This window comes from Sinocyclocheilus anshuiensis, unplaced genomic scaffold (genome assembly GCF_001515605.1).
Source record: "Sinocyclocheilus anshuiensis isolate Anshui unplaced genomic scaffold, SAMN03320099.WGS_v1.1 scaffold702, whole genome shotgun sequence".
Taxonomy (NCBI): domain Eukaryota; kingdom Metazoa; phylum Chordata; class Actinopteri; order Cypriniformes; family Cyprinidae; genus Sinocyclocheilus; species Sinocyclocheilus anshuiensis.
In genome coordinates this window covers 1,046,128-1,070,828 of record NW_015548184.1, presented here as the reverse complement: position 1 = coordinate 1,070,828, position 24,701 = coordinate 1,046,128, and the positions used below count along the sequence as shown (strand labels likewise).

The 24,701-nt window shown below is 38.5% G+C and overlaps 3 protein-coding genes across 6 annotated transcripts in view; 1 reads left to right on the top strand and 2 right to left on the bottom strand.

Moving 5' to 3' along the window:
* Positions 1 to 9: 9 nt before the first annotated feature.
* LOC107704932 (sphingosine kinase 2-like) lies at positions 10 to 11,426 on the bottom strand. Of its 2 annotated transcripts, XM_016507994.1 has the most exons (8): positions 11,374 to 11,426; positions 8,243 to 8,425; positions 6,804 to 7,244; positions 5,359 to 5,508; positions 5,129 to 5,223; positions 4,645 to 4,760; positions 1,276 to 3,007; positions 10 to 169 (listed from the first exon to the last, which is right to left on the bottom strand). In XM_016507994.1, exons 3-8 carry the CDS (start codon positions 7,225 to 7,227, stop codon positions 125 to 127), a joined length of 2,562 nt encoding a protein of 853 aa, XP_016363480.1. In that variant the 5' UTR covers positions 7,228 to 7,244; positions 8,243 to 8,425; positions 11,374 to 11,426; the 3' UTR covers positions 10 to 124. The 2 variants fall into 2 exon arrangements, with proteins under 2 accessions (XP_016363480.1, XP_016363479.1); XM_016507993.1 differs by having other exon boundaries at positions 6,804 to 8,425.
* Positions 11,427 to 12,941: 1,515 nt separating this feature from the next.
* Positions 12,942 to 24,701, top strand: part of LOC107704926 (CCR4-NOT transcription complex subunit 3-like) — a 19,905-nt gene continuing 8,145 nt past the window's right edge. The window contains exons 1-19 of one of the 3 annotated variants that reach the window (XM_016507988.1): positions 12,942 to 13,094; positions 13,728 to 13,783; positions 13,928 to 13,995; positions 14,102 to 14,176; positions 14,421 to 14,510; positions 14,702 to 14,830; positions 14,922 to 15,017; positions 15,198 to 15,417; positions 15,650 to 15,777; positions 15,947 to 15,997; positions 16,374 to 17,289; positions 17,923 to 18,028; positions 18,130 to 18,271; positions 18,432 to 18,531; positions 18,818 to 18,995; positions 19,119 to 19,251; positions 19,341 to 19,466; positions 21,145 to 21,248; positions 21,363 to 22,523. In XM_016507988.1, coding sequence (XP_016363474.1) covers positions 13,759 to 13,783; positions 13,928 to 13,995; positions 14,102 to 14,176; positions 14,421 to 14,510; positions 14,702 to 14,830; positions 14,922 to 15,017; positions 15,198 to 15,417; positions 15,650 to 15,777; positions 15,947 to 15,997; positions 16,374 to 17,289; positions 17,923 to 18,028; positions 18,130 to 18,271; positions 18,432 to 18,531; positions 18,818 to 18,995; positions 19,119 to 19,251; positions 19,341 to 19,466; positions 21,145 to 21,243 — 2,682 coding nt within the window. In that variant the 5' untranslated portion in view covers positions 12,942 to 13,094; positions 13,728 to 13,758 and the 3' untranslated portion in view covers positions 21,244 to 21,248; positions 21,363 to 22,523. Of the gene's footprint in view, positions 13,095 to 13,727; positions 13,784 to 13,927; positions 13,996 to 14,101; positions 14,177 to 14,420; positions 14,511 to 14,701; positions 14,831 to 14,921; positions 15,018 to 15,197; positions 15,418 to 15,649; positions 15,778 to 15,946; positions 15,998 to 16,373; positions 17,290 to 17,922; positions 18,029 to 18,129; positions 18,272 to 18,431; positions 18,532 to 18,817; positions 18,996 to 19,118; positions 19,252 to 19,340; positions 19,467 to 21,144; positions 22,524 to 24,701 lie in introns of those variants that run through there. The other 2 variants (XM_016507989.1, XM_016507987.1) reach the window with 2 other exon arrangements.
* Positions 23,290 to 24,701, bottom strand: part of LOC107704928 (U4/U6 small nuclear ribonucleoprotein Prp31-like) — a 6,623-nt gene continuing 5,211 nt past the window's right edge. The window contains exons 13-14 of the mRNA XM_016507990.1: positions 24,135 to 24,233; positions 23,290 to 23,948 (exon numbers count right to left, since the gene is read on the bottom strand). Of these exons, the coding sequence (XP_016363476.1) occupies positions 23,829 to 23,948; positions 24,135 to 24,233 (219 nt within the window). The 3' untranslated portion in view covers positions 23,290 to 23,828. The remainder of the gene's footprint in view (positions 23,949 to 24,134; positions 24,234 to 24,701) is intronic.

Here is a 24,701-nt window from a genome sequence, read left to right as displayed (position 1 = left end):
GCAACTGCGTGCTTTCTGGTTCTCCCCCCCCCCCCAATATGCGGATGGCAAAATGTTATATAATCCAAAGGGTCACGCTAATCCCTGCCCGTTCAAATCCAAACAGGTCAGAATCTTGTAATCTTTATTCCACAGTCCCAACAATCAAACGACCCATGGAGGGATGAACCTGGGAAAAAAGAAGGTACAATCAGGCATGTTAAAATGTTAAAGGGGTCATATGATGCTACATGCACTTTTACACATTGTTTGAACTGAAATGTGTGTTGGCAGTGTGTGTACACAACCACCCTAAAATGATAAAAATCCACCCAGTGTTTTTTTTTTTTAATCTGCTCAAATATTTACCCCTGTCTCATATCGAGCCGATCTCAGATGCCTGTCTGTGTGACGTCACAAAAACAGGCCCCTCCCACGATAGTTTGATTGACAGTAGCGTTTCAGCACAGATTGGACTGGAGTCTTACCTTAGACCCGCCCTGAGTGAGCTGTCATCAGTCCGCTATTGTTTCACCGCTGGAGCAGATGTAGACAAGAATGACTCCGAAGCAATTGAGGTGTTTTGTTGTTGAATGTAATAATGAACATAGCAGTCGTCATTTACTCCCGACATCTGAGCCACTGAAGACGCAGTGGATTACATTTGTTTTTGAAGGGAATGCGCCCCCGATCTACATAAATGCGTCTATGTTCGTGCGAATCATTCGTGATCCAGCTTCATCTACAGAAGAAGTGAGTATAAGGTTTTTTAATGAATCTTTGCAAATCGCCTTTCCTAATAATGTGCTAATTAGCAAGTTTCACGATGAATGCAGCTAAAGTAAACAGTTTCTCTGAGAGCAGCTCGGAAGGGGGTCAGCATAGCTCATTAACATTTAAAGGAATAAACTACAAAAGAAAATGCTACAAAAACGGCTTGCTCTGAAAAGAGCTGTTTTTGACAGGGTAAAAAAGGTGTTTTTTACACTACCATTGAGAAATTTAACCAAACTATGTTATAGACTTTTCATTAAGACCCTAAAGAATCAGATCAACTTGTGGAAAATGGGCATCTTATGACCCCTTTAAAAAAGAAAGCTTTCAGATTTTTGGAGTAGATACATTTAAAATAAAACACCAAAAACTAAAATCAATCATTTTAAATGCCTCAGGAGTATGTAGAAATCACAACATTATAATATACAGTATAAAAAATGGATATTCATTATTCATTATATTCATAATAACAGTGTTATTAAATAATTTTTTTAACCAATAAAGATTGACCAACCTCACCTGTGCTTGGAGTGGCCCATAGGGCACCAGCTCTCCATCTACAGTGAGGGTTCCTCGTGGTGAAAGTGGCTGAAGGCGGAACGCCCGAGCAGAAACATGACTAACGTAGGGAGAGCTAAGGGACAAATGGGCTCCTCTCTCCATTGCTAGGAACAATCTAAGCAGTGTAGCTCGGGAGATACCAGCCCGCACAAATGTCAGATGGATCAGCCCATCATCAAATCGAGCCTGAGGCGCAGCGAGAAGATCTGCTCCCAGGTGGCTCTGGTAGATGGCAAGCACCAGGACAAAATCGCCCTCAATAGTGACCCAGTCGCGTGTAGGGAGAGGCTGGTCCAAAGGAGGTAGCAGATCATCCTCTGGCAGGTTGAAGGAGGATGTCATGAGAGGGCGGTTCTTCAGGGGTCCTGCGGGCTCTGCAAGGTCAAAGTTGAAGGAAGGGGTTGGTGAATGAAAAGAAGGCGATGGGGAAGATGAGCTGGGAGTGTTGGGACGTGGCGCGAGATAAGAAGAGTGGGGAGAGGCACAAGATGGAGACGAAGGAGGGGTCGGGGAAAGGGACAGAGAGAGGGACGGAAATTTTGGAGGGAGAGAGTTTGAATGTGATTGGTGGAGAAGAGAGAGGGGTCGTGGCCGTGAGGGGTTCTGGTTCTGGTCTAAAGTTTTAGCTTTGAAAGCTTTGAAAGGAGACTGACGGAATGGAGAAGATGAGATGGTAAGGGCTCGCTCTCGAGACTTGTCCAGTGGAAATGCCTCTCTCTGAAAGTAGGTGCCATTTATGTCTTCATCCTCCTTGCCATAGGCTGCCAGCTCCAAGTCTTGGTCAGGTTCTGCACCAATTGGCTGGCTGAAAAAGGCATTGATTATCTGGCTAGAAGGGGCCGAGTTTTTACGTAGTGTGCATTGCATCTCAGGTGGAGTGGTTTGATAACTCTCGTTGCATTCGTTTGCCTCATCCCTTTCACTCGAATCTCTTGCTTTCGTCACTTCTTCTCCATCCATCTCATCCCCACCTGGTTTATTCTCTTCTTCCCTGTTTCCATTATTACTGGCTATGTTGTCACACTCTTCCCTTTCAGTTGATTCCGAGCTGGTCCCTGACGTCTCCTCCATCTTCTCTTCTGCCTCCACCTCTTTCTCTCGGTCTTCTGCGAGACTGCTAGCTCTCACTACTCCAACACCTCTTGCTCTCTCTCTTCTCCTCTCCCTCTCCCGCTCTCTCTCCTGCCTCTCCCTCTCTCTTTCCCTCTCTCTTTCCCCATCTCCTTTACGGAGACTTCTTTGTTCACTCAGGCCCATATCGGAGCAGGTCCGGTGAATGGGAGTGCGACAAAATCCCTCCAAACCTTCGGTAATGCTGCGTGACAGTGGTCTGCGGGGCGGCTGAGGTGTGGCATCGGGGGGCGGGTTGACCACACCGGGTGGCAGGTAGGAAAGACGGCCCTTATAAGAGCGCAGAGAAGCCAATCTCACTAGTGTTCCAAGTGTAAACCGTGCTGAGCCCAGCCCTCTGTAGCGCTCACTCTCTATGTCCACATCAGACACAAAACCCCAGGCCACAGAAAGGAAAGAGAAAAGCCTCCTGGGAGCAGGTGGGTGCCCATTCTGATTGGTTGTGGATGAAGCGCATGGGCTGGTTGTAACAGACACCAAGTCCATCGGTTTAACCCCACCCCGGCACAGCAGAAAACAGCAGTTGAGGAGGAGAGGCTCCCGAAGGCACATGTCATATCTAAGAGACAGACAGGAAAATGGAAATAGGTTAAATTCAAATCACATTTATTAAAACACCAAAAAAACCTTAATTTAATTTACTCTCAATACTTGAAACAAAAAATATTCAAATACGGACGAGAATTATCACCTCTGTATATATTTTTTTTTATCTCCGCAGAGGGAACATTGTTTTTTCATACACAAAGAATTTTTAAAGAATCTTCACAGATTTATTGCACATACAGTAAGAGATAACGGGGAAAATAACAACATATAGGTTTGAAATCATTGAATCATAACAATTTAAATTTTTGGGTCAACTTCTCTGAAGAAGAACTGGAGATTTTCACCCCAGGGGCCTCATGTATAAAACTTTCCGTAGATTTCATCCTAAAAGTGTACATATGCACAAAAGCTATATTTGGCGTACACACAAAAGTTTTCAGATTTATAAAACCATGCGTATGCCAGAACCTGCGCAAAAAAACTTTTATAAATCCCTGTCAGCGGAAGATGGTGCGTGCGCCATATATGGAGCTTACAACGCCTAGTTTTACTATGCATAACCTCATCTGCATATAATTTCCATGCATATTCCCATCCACGTGACACCATGTTTATCACAGTCAAAGGTACAAGACATTAGGAAAATATGACATGCAGACTAAAAATGCAATTTCTACGGTACATTACATTGCTAAAAAATCATTCACTATCCTTGTCTTGTTTTCGAATAAATATATCAAAATGAATGTAAAAGCAAAATTGTATAAAATACTTCTCAGAGAATCTTTTTAGAATAGAGTGGATCTCTTTCTTTTCCACTGGCCAAAGCAGTATATAATTGTTTAAATGTTTTAGGATATTTAAATAGGCTATAGTTGAATCAGAAATACGGTGTGTGTAAATAAGTGTACATAATTGTCAGACGCGGCATCACTGACAAAATATTATAAAAAAGAAACGTGCAAATCTTATCGTTTGCTTCAGATTCTATCCTTCAATCACAATGCTATTTTCATAATGTTCTGAATGTTCGCGAAATAAACACCTCCGTGGAGCCTTGGTTGTGCAGTAGGCTAATATATTCGGACCTATTTAAACTTGCCAGTGGACTGTTCGACCACCGAATCCAGCAGTGTCTGCCACAATATCGAAGTAAGTGCGCATCGTTCATGTTCTTGCTAAAAAAAAAAAAAATTCTCTTAACATAAGATCTGCAGTTTAAAGAAACATTACTGTGTGCCTAGCACTCCTCGCTGTCATTAAAACAGCATGCAACAAGTGATCAAAAAACAGCGCATCCACTACAAATATCTAAATTCATAAGTTTTTGTTTAACTTTTGAATAATGACTTTATGTAATGTCAATGCTTAACTCCATTAATGAGCAGAATATTTAATCTAAATGTGTATATTGAAAGGAAAAGAGAGTCTGAAATCATTAGACTTCGCTATTACGCCAGTAAAAGAGTGCATACGCACGGTCTAGAGTACCCGCACATATTTACTTATTATTACACAAAAATAAGTTTATTTTTTATAAATCTCAATATATACGTGGAAAATTGCGTACGCTCATTTCCATGCCCATTTTGTGCGTACGCAACGTTTATACATCAGGCCCCTGGTGAGCTCAAGTACATTTCGTACCCTGCATAGTGGTTGATTGAACCAGCAAGTGCATTTCCAGAACCACAAGGCAGGATTCCCACAGGGGTTTTTATTGCTTGTTCCCAGTCTGGCCGTTCCATCAGGCCATTTATCACCTGCAGAAAGAGGACACACAGATTAATATGTAAATAATATGCAAATAATCTTATTTTTACATACAAACCATGTGGTAGGTCAGTCAGGTACTAAAGAAATCAAACTTGAGTCATCCAGAATGTTCATACCCCTCTGCCGCTACATTTATTAAATACTTTCGCTAATTTGGTCACATCTTCAGCTACCAATAAGAGAGTATTATTTTCAGCCATTTAACATGTTTTACCATGTTTAAATCAATTATACAGAATTCCACAGACGTTCCAGGAAATTTCTCAAACAATTTTCCTGTAAGAAGTAGTTTCTATATTAGCTTAGTTAATTAAATGTATGTGACAAAGCAATCAAAGACTGTTACAATATTTACCTCGTGCAAGAGTCCATCTCCAGAAACAATGACAATTCCGTCCCATTCTGGTAGCGAGATCTCTTTGATTAGCTCACGTGCATGATTCTGACGCTCTGTTCAACAACAAAACCACATGCGTCACATGCAAACAATCAGATTCTGAGCACTGTTGTTTTGAGAGTTCAAAAAAATATTTGAAGGGTTTGCAGCTGACGCCATATGTGTGTGATTGTGTGTGTTGTTCTAACCTGTCTGTATGAGGTTGTAGCTGACATTGGCTTCTCTTATCATTGGAAGTATGTGCGTTTGACACCACTGCATTGCCTGACCCCGGCCACTGAATGGATTGACCAGCAGCAACAGTCGACGGGGACGGGGCAACATGCTTTTGCAAAATTCTGCTCAATAAGCAAACAAAAACAAACAAGTGAGGATAAGGCCTTCATTTTAAGGCTAAAAATAATACTAAGCCACATCCTAACCCATCTGAAAACAGACCATAAATGTTTTTGGCAGATGTGAAAAATAAGTACACCTTAAGAACAAATATCTGACCTTCGTTTCAAAAATACTGATGAAAAGCGAATTTAAATGATCCAGTAACAAATTCCACATATTTTATTCAACAAAATAAATCAGTCACAAAGTTTCTTACATTAATGGTTCAACTGTATAATATTTAAGATTGAAATTTGGGATAGGTCTCATCTATCCAGAACACAGTGCATGTACAGTCCTGTTGTCAAACTAGATCAGAACTTCTTCCTTCACAACTTCCCATGTGGAGCAAAGTTGTGCTTTTTCAGATGGTGGACTCACGTATTTTGAAATTAACTTGAGGCAACACTTTACCATCAATTTCTTAATCATAACGTTTCCCATAAATGTTAGGCTACACTTGTTTTTCTTGTTTAAACAGCTGATTGTAAAAGTTTGTTTCATTGTTGTTTTAATTTTATCTAAAAATATCCAAGTTTTACCAATCAGCATAATTGAAAGGATGATCAAATGTTATTTTAACAATAAAAAATTAAATAAATAATAGGGTGTCTTTATATTTTCACAGCATTATAACCACTAAACTGACCCAAGATCTGCACTCCTAACACAAACTAACAATCCAACAAACTTATTAACATCATATAAATGTATTTTAACGATTTACTGAGCTGCAACTAGCACTGACAACTACCTACAGCACTGCAGTTAAAAACAGGGACAGAGCAATAACAAGCAGCATCTGTTAAAGTCAATAAAGCCCGGTGTACTGCTACCAAACGATCTGCACTACTCAAAACAGGCTACATTTTCCCTGCCGCAGACCCACCCATTCTCTGACCGTCAATGACAGCATGTGGTACACATTATGAGTGCAAAAAAAAAAAAGGCAGAAAAAAAAAAAAAAGGGCAGGAGGGAACAGTTAAACTCTTACAAAAATAAATGCATACAGACATGATTCATACTCACATAAATTTAGCTCATAGAAGAAATCAAAGTGGCATCTTATTTACAAGACACATACTAATGACAAAACATTAATGCAACAGCACTGACAAACATCTTGAAGAATTAGCAGCATCTGGATGCATTTAGTGAAGACATTGAGGGGGTACATTAAATGATTTCCCACTAACAAAAGCACAGACACTCCAGAGACAAAGCATTTACTATTGATCAAACCCTGACACCCACCTGTGGTGGAGCTGACATCCATTCCCCTCAGCAGGCTCTGTACAGCAGCGTTCCATTTCTCCACCTCAACTCTGCTCTCCGCCAAGTACGCCCTCACCTGTCTATGTCTGGAGACGCCTTTGCGGCGACGACCCGGAGGGTACCAGTAAAGCACCAGCAAAGGAGGGGCCGGCGAACGCGGGCAGCTGCATCCGGTCAGTTCCGCCAGCGGCAGGATCAGCCTGGACTGCTTCCCTGCACGTGGAGACAACCGCTGGACATGGATGTGGGTTGGCGTGAGGGTCAGGGCGTAGTTGGTGGAGGCTGGGCTGGAAGGTAAAGAAACACCTCCAGGGCTGTTGGGGCAGCTGTTGCTGTTACTTCCACTTCCCCCTCCGCTGCTCCAACCGCCGAACTGTCCGTGCAGCAGGGCCTCCTCAGTCATAGATGGACTCTCTGGGCCTGGGGAGTGCATTTTCAATGTCTGGGCTCAAAAGGTAGTGCCACTGGGATGCAGAAAGTATATTTGGACAAAACAGCTTGAATGCCTCATGAAGAGGTCCTTCTTCTGATTTGCAGAGATGACTTTCTGGACAGAAGCACTAGTTGTTCTGAGATAAAATGTGTCGGCTTTTTTAAGCCCAAATCATGGGCTTTTGCATAAACTTAAGGTTAAACAAGTTACAAATGATGACAGTGCTTCAACAGGTGTCTTTTCAAAACACACAAAAAAACATCAGCAGGCTTTTTTATCCCTGATAGTGTTAAATCTTTTCCATCAGTGCATTTTGCTTGGAAACAATGCTAAATCCTCTTATGATCATCTGATCAAAACACAATACACAAAAGAGATTTCCAGTTTAGTATTGCTAGTATCTCAACAAAAATCATAGTTTTGTTTTAAAAATTAAGATGCACAAAGAAGCCAGATTATTTGCTTTTCTCTCTTTGTCTGACTGCACTGGCAAAATATCACAATATGAGAAAAGGCTTACCCTTTGTCAAGGTTAAACGGAAATGTGTGTGCTTCTACATAAATAATCATTAAACAAAATTTCTTAAGTTACTAAATTGAACAATTTTCCACTCTCACAAATTGTTTAAATAAAATAGGAAGCACAATTTCAATTAACAATGCATTGTCTTAAGGTCAGAGAACATGGAACTTACAAATGACTAAAAATAAACACACACTAAGGTTATAATAATCCTATAAATGCTACGAAAATATTCAGTGACAAACAAAGCACAGAGAGCAGAGGTAACGGCCCGGCCGAGGATAGTGTTTGAGAATAAGCAAACAAAACCTTATTGTGGTGGTTGACTAAAAATACAGTTCCTCTCCAAAAACAACAAGGTTTAGGAAGTGATAGAGGTGACCAGGGATGTCACTTCTGGTTTAGGTCCAAAGCAGTGTCAGAGATTGTAGTAGTGCTGGGAACTCATGTATTATAGCTCACCCAATAAAAAAATGCCAGAAAATCCAGGATTTGATATCCATGAACGCTGAACTCTGTTCTTCAATCCTTGCAAGATAGTCCTCAAAAAGGAAAATAAATAAAACACAGAATACAGAAAGAGGAGGAGTGCTGGAACAGGGTCTCAAGTCATGGTAAACCTCTTTATCCGATGTGAAAGGAGCCCTGTTACACAGAGAACAGAAGGTTTGGAGAGAGACAGAAAGAGAAAGATTACCTTTTAAAGTTAAATGTGATATTCTGCATCCTACAAAGCAATATAGGTCAAGTAATATGAACCCTAAGAACATGAACAAGATATTATTCTGAATAGAAGCTGAGGACCTTCTGTTATAGAAGATGTACTACCTTTCAAAAGTTTGGGGCTTTTTTTTATATTTTTGAAAGAAGTCTCTGAATACAATTTAAAATAACTTTTGATATTAATATATTTTAAAATGTAATGTATTCCTGTAATGGCAAAAAAGCAGAGTTTTTAGCAACCATTACTCCAGTCTTCAGTATCACATGATCCTTTAGAAAAAATTCTAATATCTGATAACATTTCTTATTTTTATCACAGTTGAAAACAGTTGTGCTGCTTAATATTTTTGAGGAAACCGTGATCATTTTTTTCAGAATTCTTTGACGTTCAAAAGAACAGCATTTACTTGAAATAGAAATCTTTTGTAACAAAGTAAATGTATTTACTGTCACGTTTGGGAAATATAATGTATCCTTGCTGAATAAAAGTATTATTTTGGAATAATTTCTGTAATAATAGTCTAAAAAAAATGTACTGACCCCAAACTTTCAAACAGTAGTGTATCTTATACATCAGAATTCAATATAATCTTTGCTACTTTTCTAATGAAATGTGATGTTAAGTTGACCACTGACCTGCACTTAACCTTAACAGACTTAAGTAATCAGATAACATATAGTGCAATATCTTAAAAGGTCTAGCATCAGTAGGCCTGTCGCAATAATCAATATATCGACTTATCGCGCAATATATGTACATGACCTCAATAATTTTTGGTGATGCAATATATCGCCCATTATATTTACATAAAAATTAATGTCACCATATTTTGTACATTCCACTTGCGCCCGTGCCTTTTGCAGCTTCTCGTACATAACGTTGTGTAGTCATGAGGTGCTAGTTCAAAAAAAAAAATGCTTCTGCAAAAAAAGTTTCATCTGCAGATATGATCTTGTTTAGGGACCTGTGCCTTTGTGCATACGGACATGCACAATTATTTCTGGGGCAATATATCGCACAACAAAAAGTTGTTATCGTGACAGGCCTAAGCATCAGCAGAAAGGAACATGCTGAACAATACGGTTCTGTTTCTCAACAGAAAGAATGTGGCAACCGGTAGTCTGGGGAAATGTGAACAGATGGATTTAGTCTGCATACAAAGTTCATTATTCAAAATGTTCAAGTGCCTGTGGTTTGCCAGTGTTTGCAAATATGCAGGGCTATATCATTTTGATCCAAACAGAGAAGAAAACCAGTCTGGGGTGGAATTACACCTGTCCGGCATTAATCTTGGATGACACTTCATATGTAAATTCTGCAATTGAGCCTGAAACGCAACACCGGGACCGTGAATGAAACTAGAGTTGAGATGTAATCGCAATTTCAACTCAGTGGAGAACAGGAACGTTTGAAATGTGAACTGACGACAGATTCAACCGATTAAGATCTCATCGTATGAGTTTATGGCTGACAGGAAACGCCTGCAATCGAGAGGCCTAATATATCGGCAGTCTGTAAACATCTGGGACGAAATGGACGGCTGTTTAGTTTGTTTTAGCTGTAGCTCAACATCTGCAGACTTTGTTTTTGGAATTTAATCTGGCAGTCAGCAAGTAATGCTCAATGCAGAAATATGTGATTTTATCACATACTTTTATTTTCTACTTGTTAAGACTCCGGCGAAAATAAATGCCTGGCAGATTTCCATAACTGTTAAAGAAAGAAAAGCCCCTGTGATGTCCACTTTGTCCTTGAAAAGCTGGGCGGAGACACCGTCAAGAAATCAAAACCCACAGTAGACCAAAAAGTACATTCCTCTCTCAGGCTGCCTCAAGCTTTACCCTTCTAGAGCCAAAAGGAGCTCTGTTGACTGTCTGGGTTTTCACACACGAGTGCACACTTTGTCCCTTTTATCACCAAGAATTTTACTGCATCAATGATATGATAGTTTCAAGACTTATTCAGATAGACCAAAGCAATTTGACTATAATTAGTCAGTTGCGACCTCACAAATCATAAAATATAAACACTGATGGCCTTTGCACACAATTGTGTAGATCTTTCTTTAGGTGAGTGGTTATGAAATAAATAAAAGATACAATTTTGCCAAGCAATCCAATTAAGCAAAGGTAAAAATGCAAAGCTCTGTCACATTACAAATCAAATAACAAGTTCATACAATTACAAAGTGTCTCAGAATGTGACAGGTGGTCAGTCAGCTGTCAGAGTCACAAGTTTATTTAAGTGTTACAAGGGGGAAATGGCTTTTATCATCTGAGTGTACTTGTATTAATTAAGGGTTTTACATGCAAAAGGCAGCTCATATAGTGACATATAGTGGCAGTTTACTATGTGTGATCATAAGTGGACGAAAAAACAAATAGCTTCTATGCTATCCTGTACCAAAGGGTACTATAAAATTAACCGCAGGCAAGATGTGATTATAAACCATCACAGAAACTAATGTCAAGGCGATTAATAAGTACAACTGCAGACAGTTTCTTAGCAACTCAGAGTCAAACTCACATAAACACAGCTAACTGATGGCAGGCCAACACAAAACACTAGTATATAATAGGATATGAGTGGACTTGTTTGTACATAACGGTGGCAGTTAAAACCTTAAAGCTGGTAAAGACTAAATTCGATTTTACCGATGAGGAGAACAATGTATTCAGCAAACATGTTGTTAATGTCATTTTAAATAGCCAAGCTGACGGGAGCTCAGAGACCTCAACCTGAAAACGGATCTGTTTCTGTTTAAATTCTTCACCAAAAAGGGCGAACTATAAACTTGTATGTGTCTTACGGGGTGTAATGACTTTAATAATAATAATAACCGACAAAGCGAAAGTAATATCGGACTTACCTGGGGTTTTTTGTCCCCCCTACATGGCGAGTTCTCCAGCTTTCCTGAGCTGTAGGGGAGGCACGAGCGTTTTCAGGAAGTCTATTGACGCGGTGGGCGGAGGCCAGTGGATGATTGACGTGATAAACGTACAATCATGAAATACAATCCGTCTGGCCAGCCCATAGCCATAGAGAGAGCCTCTTTCTATGGCTCTGGGCCAGCCCATATCCTGGCGATAAAACACGCTTTTCACGATACTCCACAGTAGTCTTCTGAAGAGCTTATTTGCTACATTTCTATTTATATTATATTTGATTATCGGTGAGAGAGATATTTAACATTAATTTATTTTGAATATAGAGTTACTTACAGTTAATGTTTAGTTATATTCAGTCAAATTAAGCACAATCCTGAAGCTATCTCACAGATATAACAATTTAGACAAAGATTAAATAAGCCATAGAAAAAGACTGAAAACGTTAAGGGTAGAAGATTTTTGATCATGTTTTGTTAACAGAATTCTATATAATTTTTCTGTATAATGTTTTATTTATTTTATAATGAAGCTGTGAAAAGAGGCGTACAGTTTGTATATCCGCATCTGGAGATGTGGAATGAAATGTTTAATATAACTTTCATCATAATTGAAAATATAATTTATGTATGTAATCAAACGATAGATGAACAATCAAGACGTTAATACGTTTCTAAAGATTTTGAGTAAATTGGTAAAAATCACTGAAAAAAATTATTCATTGAATTTACTACATTTTTTTAAAGGAAAGTGGTTGCAATCAATTTATTTTAGCTACATTTAAATAAACAAATTTAGTTGACTAACTTTCAACTAAATTTGTTTATTTAAATGTAGCTAAAATGATTTTAAATGTAGCTAAAGTGACTCAAGGTTTCACAAAGAGAACATTATACATAAATATGTAGGTTAAGTATCTGACTAATGAAATTAAAACTAATGAATTAATGTTAAATAAATCTATTTTTACTCATATATCTGTTTAAAAAATGATCAATTGATTCCACTTTATGTTATTAAATAATGGAGGGGCAAAAAAAACATTTTCAATTTGTATAATTATAATTATTTCTAATTTTATCATATAGTCCAGGAAGACAAATAAGTGGTAAATTGATTGTGACTGTTATGATTATTAGGTATTATTATAATAGTTATAAAATATATATCCCCATAGGAACAGGCCCCATATCTAAATATTTTTTTTCTGTTATTGCAATTTTGTACCTAGAAATAAAATGTGAAATAAAAAATCTAATCAACTCTCAATCAATTCCTTAAAAAACTGATTTTTCCAATTATGATTTTTTTCAATACAAACTAGTGCAGTTGTTACAAATAAAGAAAAATTGTGTTAGGCCCTAAGAGAAGTAAATTTTTGTATAGAGAATGGTCTTTTTCCGTAAATATAACCTTTCACCCAATATTTCATCCAGTGGGATCAGTTGTCCAGCGGTGATGGTCACAACTTGAGAAATGATTGACAGACATTTTTAATGAATCACAAGAACGAAAAAAGACGAGAGGCGGGAACTTCAGCAGCGAGCGGTGGGCGGAGTCTGCCGGCCATCTTTAATGTACTACTGGACAGAAGGGGGATTGACGAGCTGAAAACATTACCAAATTTGAAATAAGGAATTGGCGGATATTTTGGTCGTGGCTGTCACATAGAGATACTGACGAATATTACACACTTTTGAAAAAGGTATACGACGACTGTGCATTCAATTTGAGAGTTTAAATCCCCCACACCTTCTGCTGGAAAAACTGTGTGTATGCTAGCAGAGCGTTAGCCGTCAGCGCTGCTCGACATCACAACAACAGCAGCTTAATCCATGATAACTGCAGAAATATACAGTATTCCGTCTATATATACTGCCAGGGTGACATATTATCAGTGCAGATGAGATCTGGCGATGCAATGCTGCTGATCTTACACGTTAGCATCTTGGTGGCTAGTGCTCAGTGATCAGAGGCTGCGTAAATCTGCGTAAACACACTGGTTGTGTTGGCGTTACTGTGTAAATGATCTAAACTGTGGGGACAATCAAGGCGCGCTGTCATTAAAAGTCTTCATAATTTCTATTATCTAGGGGGATTGCATACGCGACAGTTGCGTTTATTTGTTTACCTGGAAAGAACTCGAGTAAAATATAACTTTGAAGTTATTAACCGTTTTCTTTGCCCAGATAAATAGTGTAACGTGAATCGAGGAGGGTGTTTAATATCAGCCTTTTCTATTGAGATGAGATCTATCTGTCGGGAGCAGTAGAAACACTTACCATCTGCCTCACACTGAATACTGTACAAGTTAACAGTCTCTCTGATGTGCTTGCAGTGACAGAAGGTATGAAGACGGTATCATAGCCATGGCTGATAAGAGGAAACTACAAGGTAAAATATTATGATATAGAAAATATTTTCTTCTCTACTCTTCACTGCCACACTTGCTTGTACACAGTAGTTTCTGTTCAGATGTTTTCTGAATCATCATATGAGCTTATGACTTATGCATAATCATATGCTTTACACAACCAGGTGAAATAGATCGATGTTTGAAAAAAGTTGCTGAAGGTGTTGAACAGTTTGAAGACATTTGGAAAAAGGTGGGACGTTAACACCTCAACAACCAATGCATAATGCAAATAGGAACTAAAGAAAACGTGCACTTGTTGTTAGATGTTGTATTTTAATAATCCATTTAATTCTCAGCTTCACAATGCAGCCAATGCCAACCAGAAGGAAAAATATGAGGCTGATCTCAAGAAAGAGATTAAAAAGCTCCAGGTAAGGATATGCTGATTTGACATTTAGCTGGAATTGTGTGAACATGGATAAGTGGAATAATACAAGCACAGAACTAGGAACTTGGACTAGGTATAAGCACTCTTGGAACACTTCTTGGGCAATCAGTTTAGAGAAGCGAAACTAGCTGTTGCATAGAATTAATTATTGTACACTTTATTTAGAACCAAGGGAAAAAGATGTGTTCTCAATCAGTATAATTGTTCTCACCTGTTTTTCTTCTTAGCGGCTACGAGACCAGATTAAGACATGGGTGGCATCCAATGAGATCAAAGACAAACGGCAGCTAGTGGAGAACAGGAAGCTTATTGAAACGGTACCATTCCTTAAGGCTATTTTATTTTAACACACTTGTCAGTTTGCAAAATTCTTTTGTACTTTTGATACAAATATCAGTGCATTGGCATAACATTTAAATTTTGCCTCATGAATTCTTAGATACGTTTCCCACGCTTGATCTGTCAAGCTTGTACCCCTTAACTTGAATCTCTGTCTCTTTCTCCTCAGCAAATGGAGCGATTTAAGGTGGTTGAAAGAGAAACCAAGACAAAGGCCTACTCTAAAGAGGGGCTGGGCTTGGCTCAGAAAGTAGACCCAGCGCAGAAAGAGAAGGAGGAAATGGAACAGTGGCTCACGGTACAAGAGGGCTCATGGATAACAGTGGGGGGTAGAAAAACTTTGAACAGGATGCAAATAGTGCAGTAATGACATGATTTCTCTCTCGCAGAACACAATAGACACTTTGAACATGCAGGTGGACCAGTTTGAAAGTGAAGTTGAGTCCCTCTCTGTTCAAACACGGAAAAAGAAAGGAGACAAGGAGGTCAGCGTTTCACTTTTTCCATTTCCCCATCCTTTCGTTACACTACTTTCCTGTTTTATTATAAATTAAGTCTTTTTTTTAGTCTGCCTTTTTATGCTTTCACTGTTATGTGAACACTCGCTGTTAGAGACCTCAACTTGTTCTCATACCATTCTGATCTGTTTATTGTGTTTTCTTCAGAAGCAGGATCGGATTGAAGAACTAAAGAGGTTAATCGAAAGACACCGGTACCACATTCGTATGCTAGAGACCATCTTGAGGATGTTGGATAACGATTCGATCCAGGTTGAAGCAATCCATAAGATCAAAGATGATGTGGAATATTACATTGACTCTTCGCAAGACCCAGATTTTGAAGAGAATGAGTTCCTCTACGATGATCTGGACTTGGAGGAATTACGTAAGTCTGTGTGTGTGGGATGAATGTAGGGTTGCAAAAAGGTGGAAAATTTCCAGTAAATTTTGGAAACATTCCAGAAATTTTGGAAACTTTCCAGGATTTTTTTTGAATATTCCAGGGATTTTTGGAAAGTTTCCAGAAATTTTCCACCCCTTTGCAACCCTAGATGAATGTTGTTGTTTATGTAAATTGTCAAGATAGGTCACATTTATAAATATCTCTTTCCCTCTAGCGGCAACTTTGATGGCGACGTCTCCTCAGGGCCATATTGAAGATGAGATGTTCCTTCAGTCCAGCAGCACACCGACCTCCACTACTTCCTCTTCTCCCATCCCTCCATCTCCTGCCACAGGCACAATGGTAATCCGCTTTCTTTCATTCTACCTCTGGGATCAGTCTATTCTGCAGAGCATCTCCATCATTTATAATCACTCAGAACCTCAAATCATGCTCTTCTCTGGTCTTTTATTGACTTCTAGTCGCAGTATTGATTGTCTTACTATGTTATGTGTGACTATGTGTTGCTCAGGAGATTTCGGAGGATAAGAGAGGTCGATCGACAGACAGTGAAGTCAGTCAGGTGAGACCTCACTATCAGTTAAAGGTTTATACACTCACATTGTTGTTTTAAACATGTATGACTTTATTACAGTGCAGAAGCACTATAAAAGTACTTGTATGGCTTCAGGAGACTTAATATGCAATGTAGCACACAAGTTGTATGGATCACTTTTATGGTGCTTTTGTTTCCTTTTTGACGCTTGAAATGCCTATTATAATTATGTGGAGCAGAATAACCAGCACAATCTTCTGAGTTTAGACTTTTTGTGTTGTAAAAAAGTTTGAACCACAGCATGAGGAAATTATGACAGAAATTGTTCACCCAAAATGACATGTATTCTTAATTAAAAGTGATATTTGTGTTTCTAACCTCATGGCTTTCTTGCTCCGATCAGTCTCCCGTGAAGAACGGCAACCCATCTCTCTCGTCCTTCTCCTCATCCGCCTCCTCAGGCTCCTCCTCCTCCTCCTCTTCGCTGGTTTCTATGGCTACTGTCATCGGTGGCTGCACAGCGGTCTCTGGGGGCAGCAGCCTGCTGGGAAGCTTTAGCAGCGCAGTACAGCAGCATGCTCCTCAGTCTCAACAGCAAGCACAGGTCAAACTCTCCTCGACATCCGTTCCCTCCAACAACACACCTAGTCCACCTAGTCACCCCACGCTACCTGCCTCCACTACTTCCTCTCTGCCTAGTTCCAGCACACCTGGCCCAGTTACTTCCAATTCCCAGTCCCAGGCTTCATCTGTTCCTGGGGTTGAGGGCTCTAGACTGGGTTTGGGCCTGGGGAAAGGGGGCGTGACGGTGACCAGCAGCAGTAGTGGGGCTCAGATGCCAGGTCTGGGCATGGCCGGCATGTCTGGTTCTCTCAACACCATGGCAGGGCTTCTCTCAGGCTCTACCCCTGCCCCCTATGCCCAGGCGGCTGCAGGCGGAACAGCAGGTAGTGTCGCCAGTGGTCCGGTGGGGAGTGGCAGTGTAAGTTCTGGCATATCTGTACCGAGTGCAGGTGCAGGGGGAGCAAACACAGGCGCGACCAGTAATGGTGCGGGTACAGGGGCTGGTATAGGCTTGCTTGGGTCCAGTCCGGGTCACGATACCCTAACGGGAGGAATTCTAAACCTGGTACCAGGGCAGACGGCTCTCCAGGCGTCTGCACAGATACCTGTAAGCCATGTGGGCACCGCACCTGGAGGAGGAACTGGAGAGAGCGGATTGAGTGGAAATGGAAGCAGTTCTGTGGCGAGTGCAGGAGTGGGAACGAACGTAGCGCCTGCAAGACCCCTTAGCAGCCTCAAACAAAATGGAGCAACCAGTGAGTCTGGCCGTTAATTATCCACTGTATTTACAAATTTCATATTTTTATTTTTGATTTTATGAGTAGGAATAAATGTTTAGCTGAAGATAATGGCTGTATTTTCCAGCTGTCTCCTTCATCTCTTAATCATTATTATTATTATTATTATTAATAAATCTCAGTTTTTGAATTTTTATATTTTTAAGGTATCTTATATTGTTATTGTTGTGTTTTATTTTGATATTTAAATGTAATTTTTTTTATTTGTTTATTGTTCTTTTTAATCTCTTTTTAATTGTTGTTTTTAGCATTTTATTTATATGAATAATAATAATTATTAGTAGTAATATTATTCATCTTTTTAATGATTTTGTAAATGTAAATGATTTTTTTTTTCATTTATTATTTTTTAATTATTATGACTTTTACATTTTTGCTTTCTTATAAATATTATTTTTGTAGTAATAATAATAATAATAGTAATAATTATTATTATTTTAATATTTATCTTTTAAATTGTTTTTAGTTTTTTTTAATAACATTACTAATATTATTGTGTTATTATTGATCTCTTTATTGTTTTTTATTTGATCTCTCTTTCAATATTTTTTTTTTAAGTATTTTTTTTTATTCTTATTTTTCTCCATACAGGTTACAGTGCTGTGGTTGCGGACAACACACCAGACTCCTCACTCAGCAGTGCCAGCCAATCACAAAACAGCCATTCCTCATCCTCGAGTTCATCAACCAATCAAACGTGAGTGTTCATTTGCATTCTTTGAGTTGTAGCTAATATAACAGTAATATGATTAATTGATTGTCGCTGTCTTTCTCTCTCCAACTTCCTCTGTATTGTAGTCTGGATAATGGCCCCAGTTTATTGAGTTCTATCACTCTACCCCCCTCCTCCCCATCACCTGCTTTCACTGACAGCACACCTGGTGGTGGGAGTCTACTAAACGGCCCACACTCCTACACACTCAACACAGAAGCCATCAAGGTGTGGTTTTTCATCCTGGCTAGACTAGATTCAGTCTGCCAGTGACGCAGAATTCACACACAAATTTCTCAAGAGTCACCCCCACCGAATACAATGAAATCAGTTTCCTGTAGATTTAAATTGTGCTGTTTCTTGTGTAATTCCATTTGGTCTCTGGCAGACTCCTGAACCACCAAGCTCTTTGAAAGCTATGGCAGAACGGGCGGCACTGGGATTGACACTGGATGGAGAGATTTCATCGCTACACCTCCCAGATCGAGGTACCTTGCATGCTGACCTGTTTAATAGAGAGTGCACTGAACTAATCATGGGAAATAGTAGTTAAAACAACTCGTTTCAGCACCTATTTAACTGACGAACATGGTTGTTTGTAGTGCAGTCAACTGTCACACCTCAGTATCCTTCAAGCTTATGATTAAAATGACTCAACCACACACAGCACACCCTGTCTAACAGCTAGACTGCAGTTTGGTGTGCCAGATTATATGTTACATAAGGTACAGAGCTGGTATAATCATCACAAACATTAAAAATGTCTGTTCTCAGCCCCACCGGGACCCACAACGGCTCCTCAGCCTGCTGTTTCAGAGGTCAACCTGCCGCCATCTTTAGGGGCGTGTCCTTTAGGCCCCACCCCTCTCACTAAAGAGCAGCTTTACCAACAGGCAATGCAGGAGGCAGCATGGATACACATGCCCCACCCGTCCGATTCAGAGAGAATCAGGTACACAATATGCACTCTAGTCTAAACGCAGATTAAAACAAGGCATTCAAAAGAAAGCAGCTGACCCTCAAGCTGAAGATGTGGGCCTAATATGACACAAGTCTGTTTTTTGTCCGTTTGTAGGCAGTACCTGATGAGAAACCCCTGTCCTACACCGCCATTCCACCACCAGGTGCCCCCCCATCATTCGGACTCTATTGAGTTCTACCAGAGATTGTCCACTGAAACGCTCTTCTTCATTTTCTACTACCTGGAGGTCTGTGTTTGTTGCTTTAAATAAAGCAGAAACATCTGTTGGGTGTTGCAGTCTTCCAACTTTTTCTCTCGGTCGGCATTTTGTCTCAGGGCACAAAGGCACAGTACCTGTCGGCTAAAGCACTGAAGAAGCAATCGTGGAGGTTCCACACCAAATACATGATGTGGTTCCAACGACACGAGGAACCCAAGACCATCACTGATGAGTTTGAACAGGTACAAACCCAGCACTGTTCTCATGCTCACCACTGAAAATAAAAATGGCAAACTGAGTTTCATTTCCTAATTCTCTATGTAGAGCCATAACAATACCAGTTAAAGTAGTCAGTAGCAGTTGGGAAAAAAAAATATATATATATATATATTTTTTTTTAATCTATTTATTGAACATTTTCCAACTTAAACAAAACACACATGAATATAAACCATAATCATAATAATAATAACAAAAAAATAATAATAATAAATGCATCAAAAAAAAAAAAAATGGGTGAGTCGGCAAAATAAGAATAAGCAGACTTATCCTAGGCCACTAAAAAGGAAAAGAAAAATTAGATACTCAAATTAAATGGATAACCACACTAAATACATATTGGTAGTACAATACAAGTTCAAAATCTTATGCACTCACTTGGGGTAAATGAATAGGAAAACTCTTCAACAGGATAGTTGACAAATCAATCCCTAGATTATTGATATAAGGCTTCCAGACATTATAAAACTGACCCGGCTGACCATTAACTAAACATGTTAAATATTCCAATGGGATTAGTTCCATTAAAATCTTGTGCCATCCAGATATAGTCGGAGTCTTATCACTTATCCACCTCATTAGAAAAATATATTTTTAATAAATAAATGTGTATATATTACACAAATTAAGACTACAAGTTTTGATGAATTGAAAAAGTTCACATTTCATTATTTTTTAGAAATTATTACTTAAAGCTGCAGTCCGTAACTTTTTTTGGTTAAAAATGATCCGATTTCACACTTTGAGTTGAATTACTGAAATAAATGAACTTTTCCACGACATTCTAATTTATTGAGATGCATCTGTATATGGTGAAAATTCTTATTTGGGTCATATTCCACGAGAATCTGTGATTGCGAAGTACAGTAAATATCCACACCGGTGCGGTGACTGACTGCCACACATACTCTTCAGAACATTAGATTCATCCGCGCTGGAGCCGTGCTGCCGCACAACCCAGGCAAGGAAGATAATTCCGCACACAGCTGCAATTTCAGGTTTTCAAACAGAGATGGCGACAAAGAGGCAAAATTTACGGACTGCAGCTTTAAAAAGTTCACATTTTAATTGTTTCATATGCTACCTTTCAAAAATTGGATATTTTTTAAAGAAGTCTCTTATGTGGACCAAGAGTGCATTTATTTGATGAAAAAATACAACAAAACTGTAATATTGTAAAATATTATACAGTTTACTGTTTTCTCTTTTAATATTTAATATTAAAATGTAATTTACTACTTTGGCAAAGCTGAATTTTCAGTAACCATCGCTCCAGTCTTCAGTATGCTGCTCAAGAAACATTTATTCGTGTTGAAAACAGTTGTTGTTTACTAGGTTTGTAGCAACATCTTTGATGATTTTGTTTAAGCAACTTACAAGAGCAGTATTTATTTGCAATATAAATCTTTAACTCTCACTTTTGATCAATTTAAGGAATCCTTGCTAAATAAAAGCATTAATTTCTTAAAATCTATTTCTATAATCTTTCTACAGTTTAAAAAATATAAATACATATAATACAAATAAACATGTGTATGTGTACATATACAATAAAACTACATTGCTTTTTAAGAACCCTAGTTTCTGTGATGTAATGCATTAATAATATGCTTGAAATTGCTTTTCTTTTTCTGTCTGTAGGGCACGTACATTTACTTTGACTATGAAAAGTGGGGCCAGAGAAAAAAGGAAGGATTTACGTTTGAGTACAGATACCTGGAGGACAGAGACCTGCAGTGACTGACGAGGAGAGAGAGCGAACGCTACGACACAGAAAACGTTGCTGTTGACATTCCGAGATGAACTCCATGTCGTGGTTAAAGTTGGATGTGACATTGGCCTTTTTCTTTCAAAGAGAGAGAGAGAGAGAGAGAGAGAGAGAGCTGGGGGTCGAGTGCCTGTTTACATGCAAACATTTGAACCTCCTTCAACGTTGAGTCTTTATCCCCTTCATTTCTGTTCTAACTGAAAAACCCATCTAGTCAAGCGACAGAAATTAAAGGAAACAGTTTGGTTTGGCCACAGACAAAACATTTTGCTCGTAGTTTGTGTTTGGTGGAGTGCTGCATTAGCGAGTCTTATCCTCTTAGATGACATATACTGACTATGATGTGCTGGCACTATGCGAGATCCCGAGTCTAATGCATTGATTGGTTGTTGTTAGTTCATCGAGCCCCTCTGGGAGTGTTGAGGCACTGTGACTTTGCCTTGCGAGATAACGTGTCGACCATTAAATTGCTATGCAATTGAATTCCTCTCGACCTCCCTACCTTTATCATGACCTAAATGTGGTTTTGCTAGACCGCAACAAAAGTTGGCGTTGATAGGGTAATGTTCTGTAGCATCTATCTTACATATGTTCACAAGCAAGGTGGGTTGAAATTGTCAGCCTTCAAAGTGGCGTGTGATTATTTGTCTGTTAAACATGGCATGAGTGATCTCACTTCAAAAATATCTAATAAAAAGACAAAGATTCAAATATGTACAAGTTAAAAACCTTATTTTTCTTTCGTTCCGTGTCCTTTAAGTTGTCCATGGCTGAATATTTTTGTTGTGTGGAAGTGTGCATGTAAAGTAAAACAAAAGCCTTCCCCGAACTTTCCTGTTATTTTTGACGTCACATCTCAAAATGATTCTCACATACTCTGCTGGACAGTTTCCCTAAATAAAGACAAAATATCATTGTTCTGTCACTCCATTTATTAGGCAAAGCTTTTCCAAACACCCCACATTGTGACACGATCCCATGTGAGTTTCCATTCATTTCAGTTTCCTCTATTGTTTGGGGAGAACGACGGGCTCGACCATCACACAAAATGATGTAAATGTGATGAGATGAAAAGTATTTTTGATGCACAGGGCAGCTGATTGCATTTGTCTATTTCTCTCCAGTAATAAACCATCATCCTTGCCTTTTTTGACATGGACAGGACAGCATGCGATTGTGATGTCGCTTCATAAGTTGAGAGGAAACAAAAAACAAAGTTGTACAATTTAAATAAAATACTTTTGTGATGCAATGTCAGTGTTCTTGTCTCCATAAACAAGACCTTATATACAGTGAGTATGTGTTTATATATATATATATATATAAACCAATACAAATATGCATATGTAAATGATGATATACAGTTGCAACCAGACTTTAACCAAACAATGGTTGTCCAACTGTTCATTATCGCACTTGCTGCACAGCTTCTTACCAAATAAACACAAATATAGATTGTTTCATTTTTTTGTCATGTGAGAGAATGCTGTACAAAACTGATTACCAGAGGCAAGAGTCAAACATACAATTTAGTTAGCATACTGACATATAATAATAGACTATTCTACAATTGACTAACCAGAGGTGTATATTAAAGCGATCACGTTTTGATTATTTTTTTGTGACTCGAAAATTAGTGGTGCACCACTTCAAGTCAATTTATCTTGAATGTACTTCTAGTAAAAAAAAATAAAAAAAAAGGGATATTTTTCAAAAGACATGGTGATCCTTGGTCATCATTATGCAAGAGCTGATGCTGTGAAAATGTCACATAATTAATTCAAATGTATTACACAACCGTGGCATAACAGGATTGACGGGATAAAAGTGACTTTAAATACAACCATTTTGTTAAATGTATTGCCACAATCCATCCTACAATAAAAAAAAGTGGAAAGCAATACTGGTGACAACCAGAAAACATTTACTTGAACATTCAAAATGAATTTCACAAACCTTTTTGACATTTAGCCTTTAATTCTGCATATGAAGTTATTTAATTCATAATAGCATTTCAAAAATGTGACAACAGTGCGTCTCCTCTGATAGAACAGTGACTGAAAAGCTTGCATATTCACAAACATTTTATGCAAACACGCCTACCAATCTAAACTAAATGAAATCTTCTATGGGAGCCATTTCAATCCATTTTGAGTGTAATATGGGTTTCCTCGGGGACAAAAACTGCATCACACAGAGAAAATAACAGCCGGCTTTACTAGATAAGCAACTTTAGTCGATCAAAGTGTTGTCCAGATTTGTTGAAATTGAAAAAAACAAAAAAAATGCTGAAAAGAAAAACAACTTGCATTTACTGTTCTTTGTTATATATACAGACAACACACAATTCCTCAGTACACATTTAAAAACAAACATGAACAAAAACCAAAATCTAGAATATGTTGGATCTCCAGTCGTGTCCTTGTGCTGTCCTCATAATATCATTCCCACACAAGTCCGTCTGAGTGGGTGTGTGACAGAGTATAAATTAACAGTTGAAGTGTGAATCCGACCATGGCTGTCAGTGTATATGCTTTCCTTCGTCTGACACACTGCCTCACACTTTATCCTCCTTCTCACGCTTGACCTTGAGGAACTCGGCCATGTTGGAGAAATATTTCTGATTGGCCTCAGCCACCTTCTTCTCTGCAGCCTGTGGGTTCACAATCTCCAGCCCCTGACAGAGAGCAGACAGTGTACAGACTGTTAACTAACAAATCAGCCACAGCAAGGGAACCAAACAGAAAGCAACTGCACTTGAATGTGCGGAAACAATTTAAACGTGAAGGATGTAACATCTGCACCCTAGAGGCAGGAAAAAAAATTGCAAAAACAATAAATTTTTAAACAAGAGTTTGTGTACCTGTAAAGGAGTGAAAGCCACGCTGGAGCTGGTTCCAGATGATCGGTCTCTGACAGTGGACTTGCCACCGTATGTCATGCTCTGCTTCTGCAGTGTCCGCTGCAGTAACAAAACATTCATGAGTGCATATGGAAATGCTCATTATGTACAAATGAGCAATAATTATATTAACCAAATCTACACTATTGTTCAAAAGTTTAGGGTGAGTTTTTAAAGAAATTGATACTTAAAAAAAGACTGAAGTTTTTTTTTTATCAAATCAATAATGTTCTTGAATACTTTGTTTTCATCAAAGAATACTTAAAAGCATCAAGGTTTCCAGAAAATATTTAAGAAGCACAACTGTTTATAACAATGATAATAAAACATGTTTCTCAAACATCAAATCAGCATATTAGAATGATTTCATATTAGAAAATCTGGCTTAACCATCACAGGAATAAATTACATTTTAAAATATAATAAAATAGAAAGCAGGTCCTATTTTAAGTCATTTTGAATTGTAATAATATTTCAGAATTTTACAAATTATTTTACAATATTGTTAATAAATAAACACAGCCTCAG

Coding starts and splice junctions, on each gene's coding strand:
- LOC107704932 (XM_016507993.1), bottom strand. CDS start 7,257: ATGCACTCCCCAGGCCCAGAGAGTCCATCTATGACTGAGGAGGCCCTG. Junction 5,509..6,803: donor GGATGTCAGCTCCACCACAG/GTGGGTGTCAGG, acceptor CTTATTGAGCAG/AATTTTGCAAAAGCATGTTG. Junction 170..1,275: donor ATGGGCCACTCCAAGCACAG/GTGAGGTTGGTC, acceptor CTTTTTTCCCAG/GTTCATCCCTCCATGGGTCG.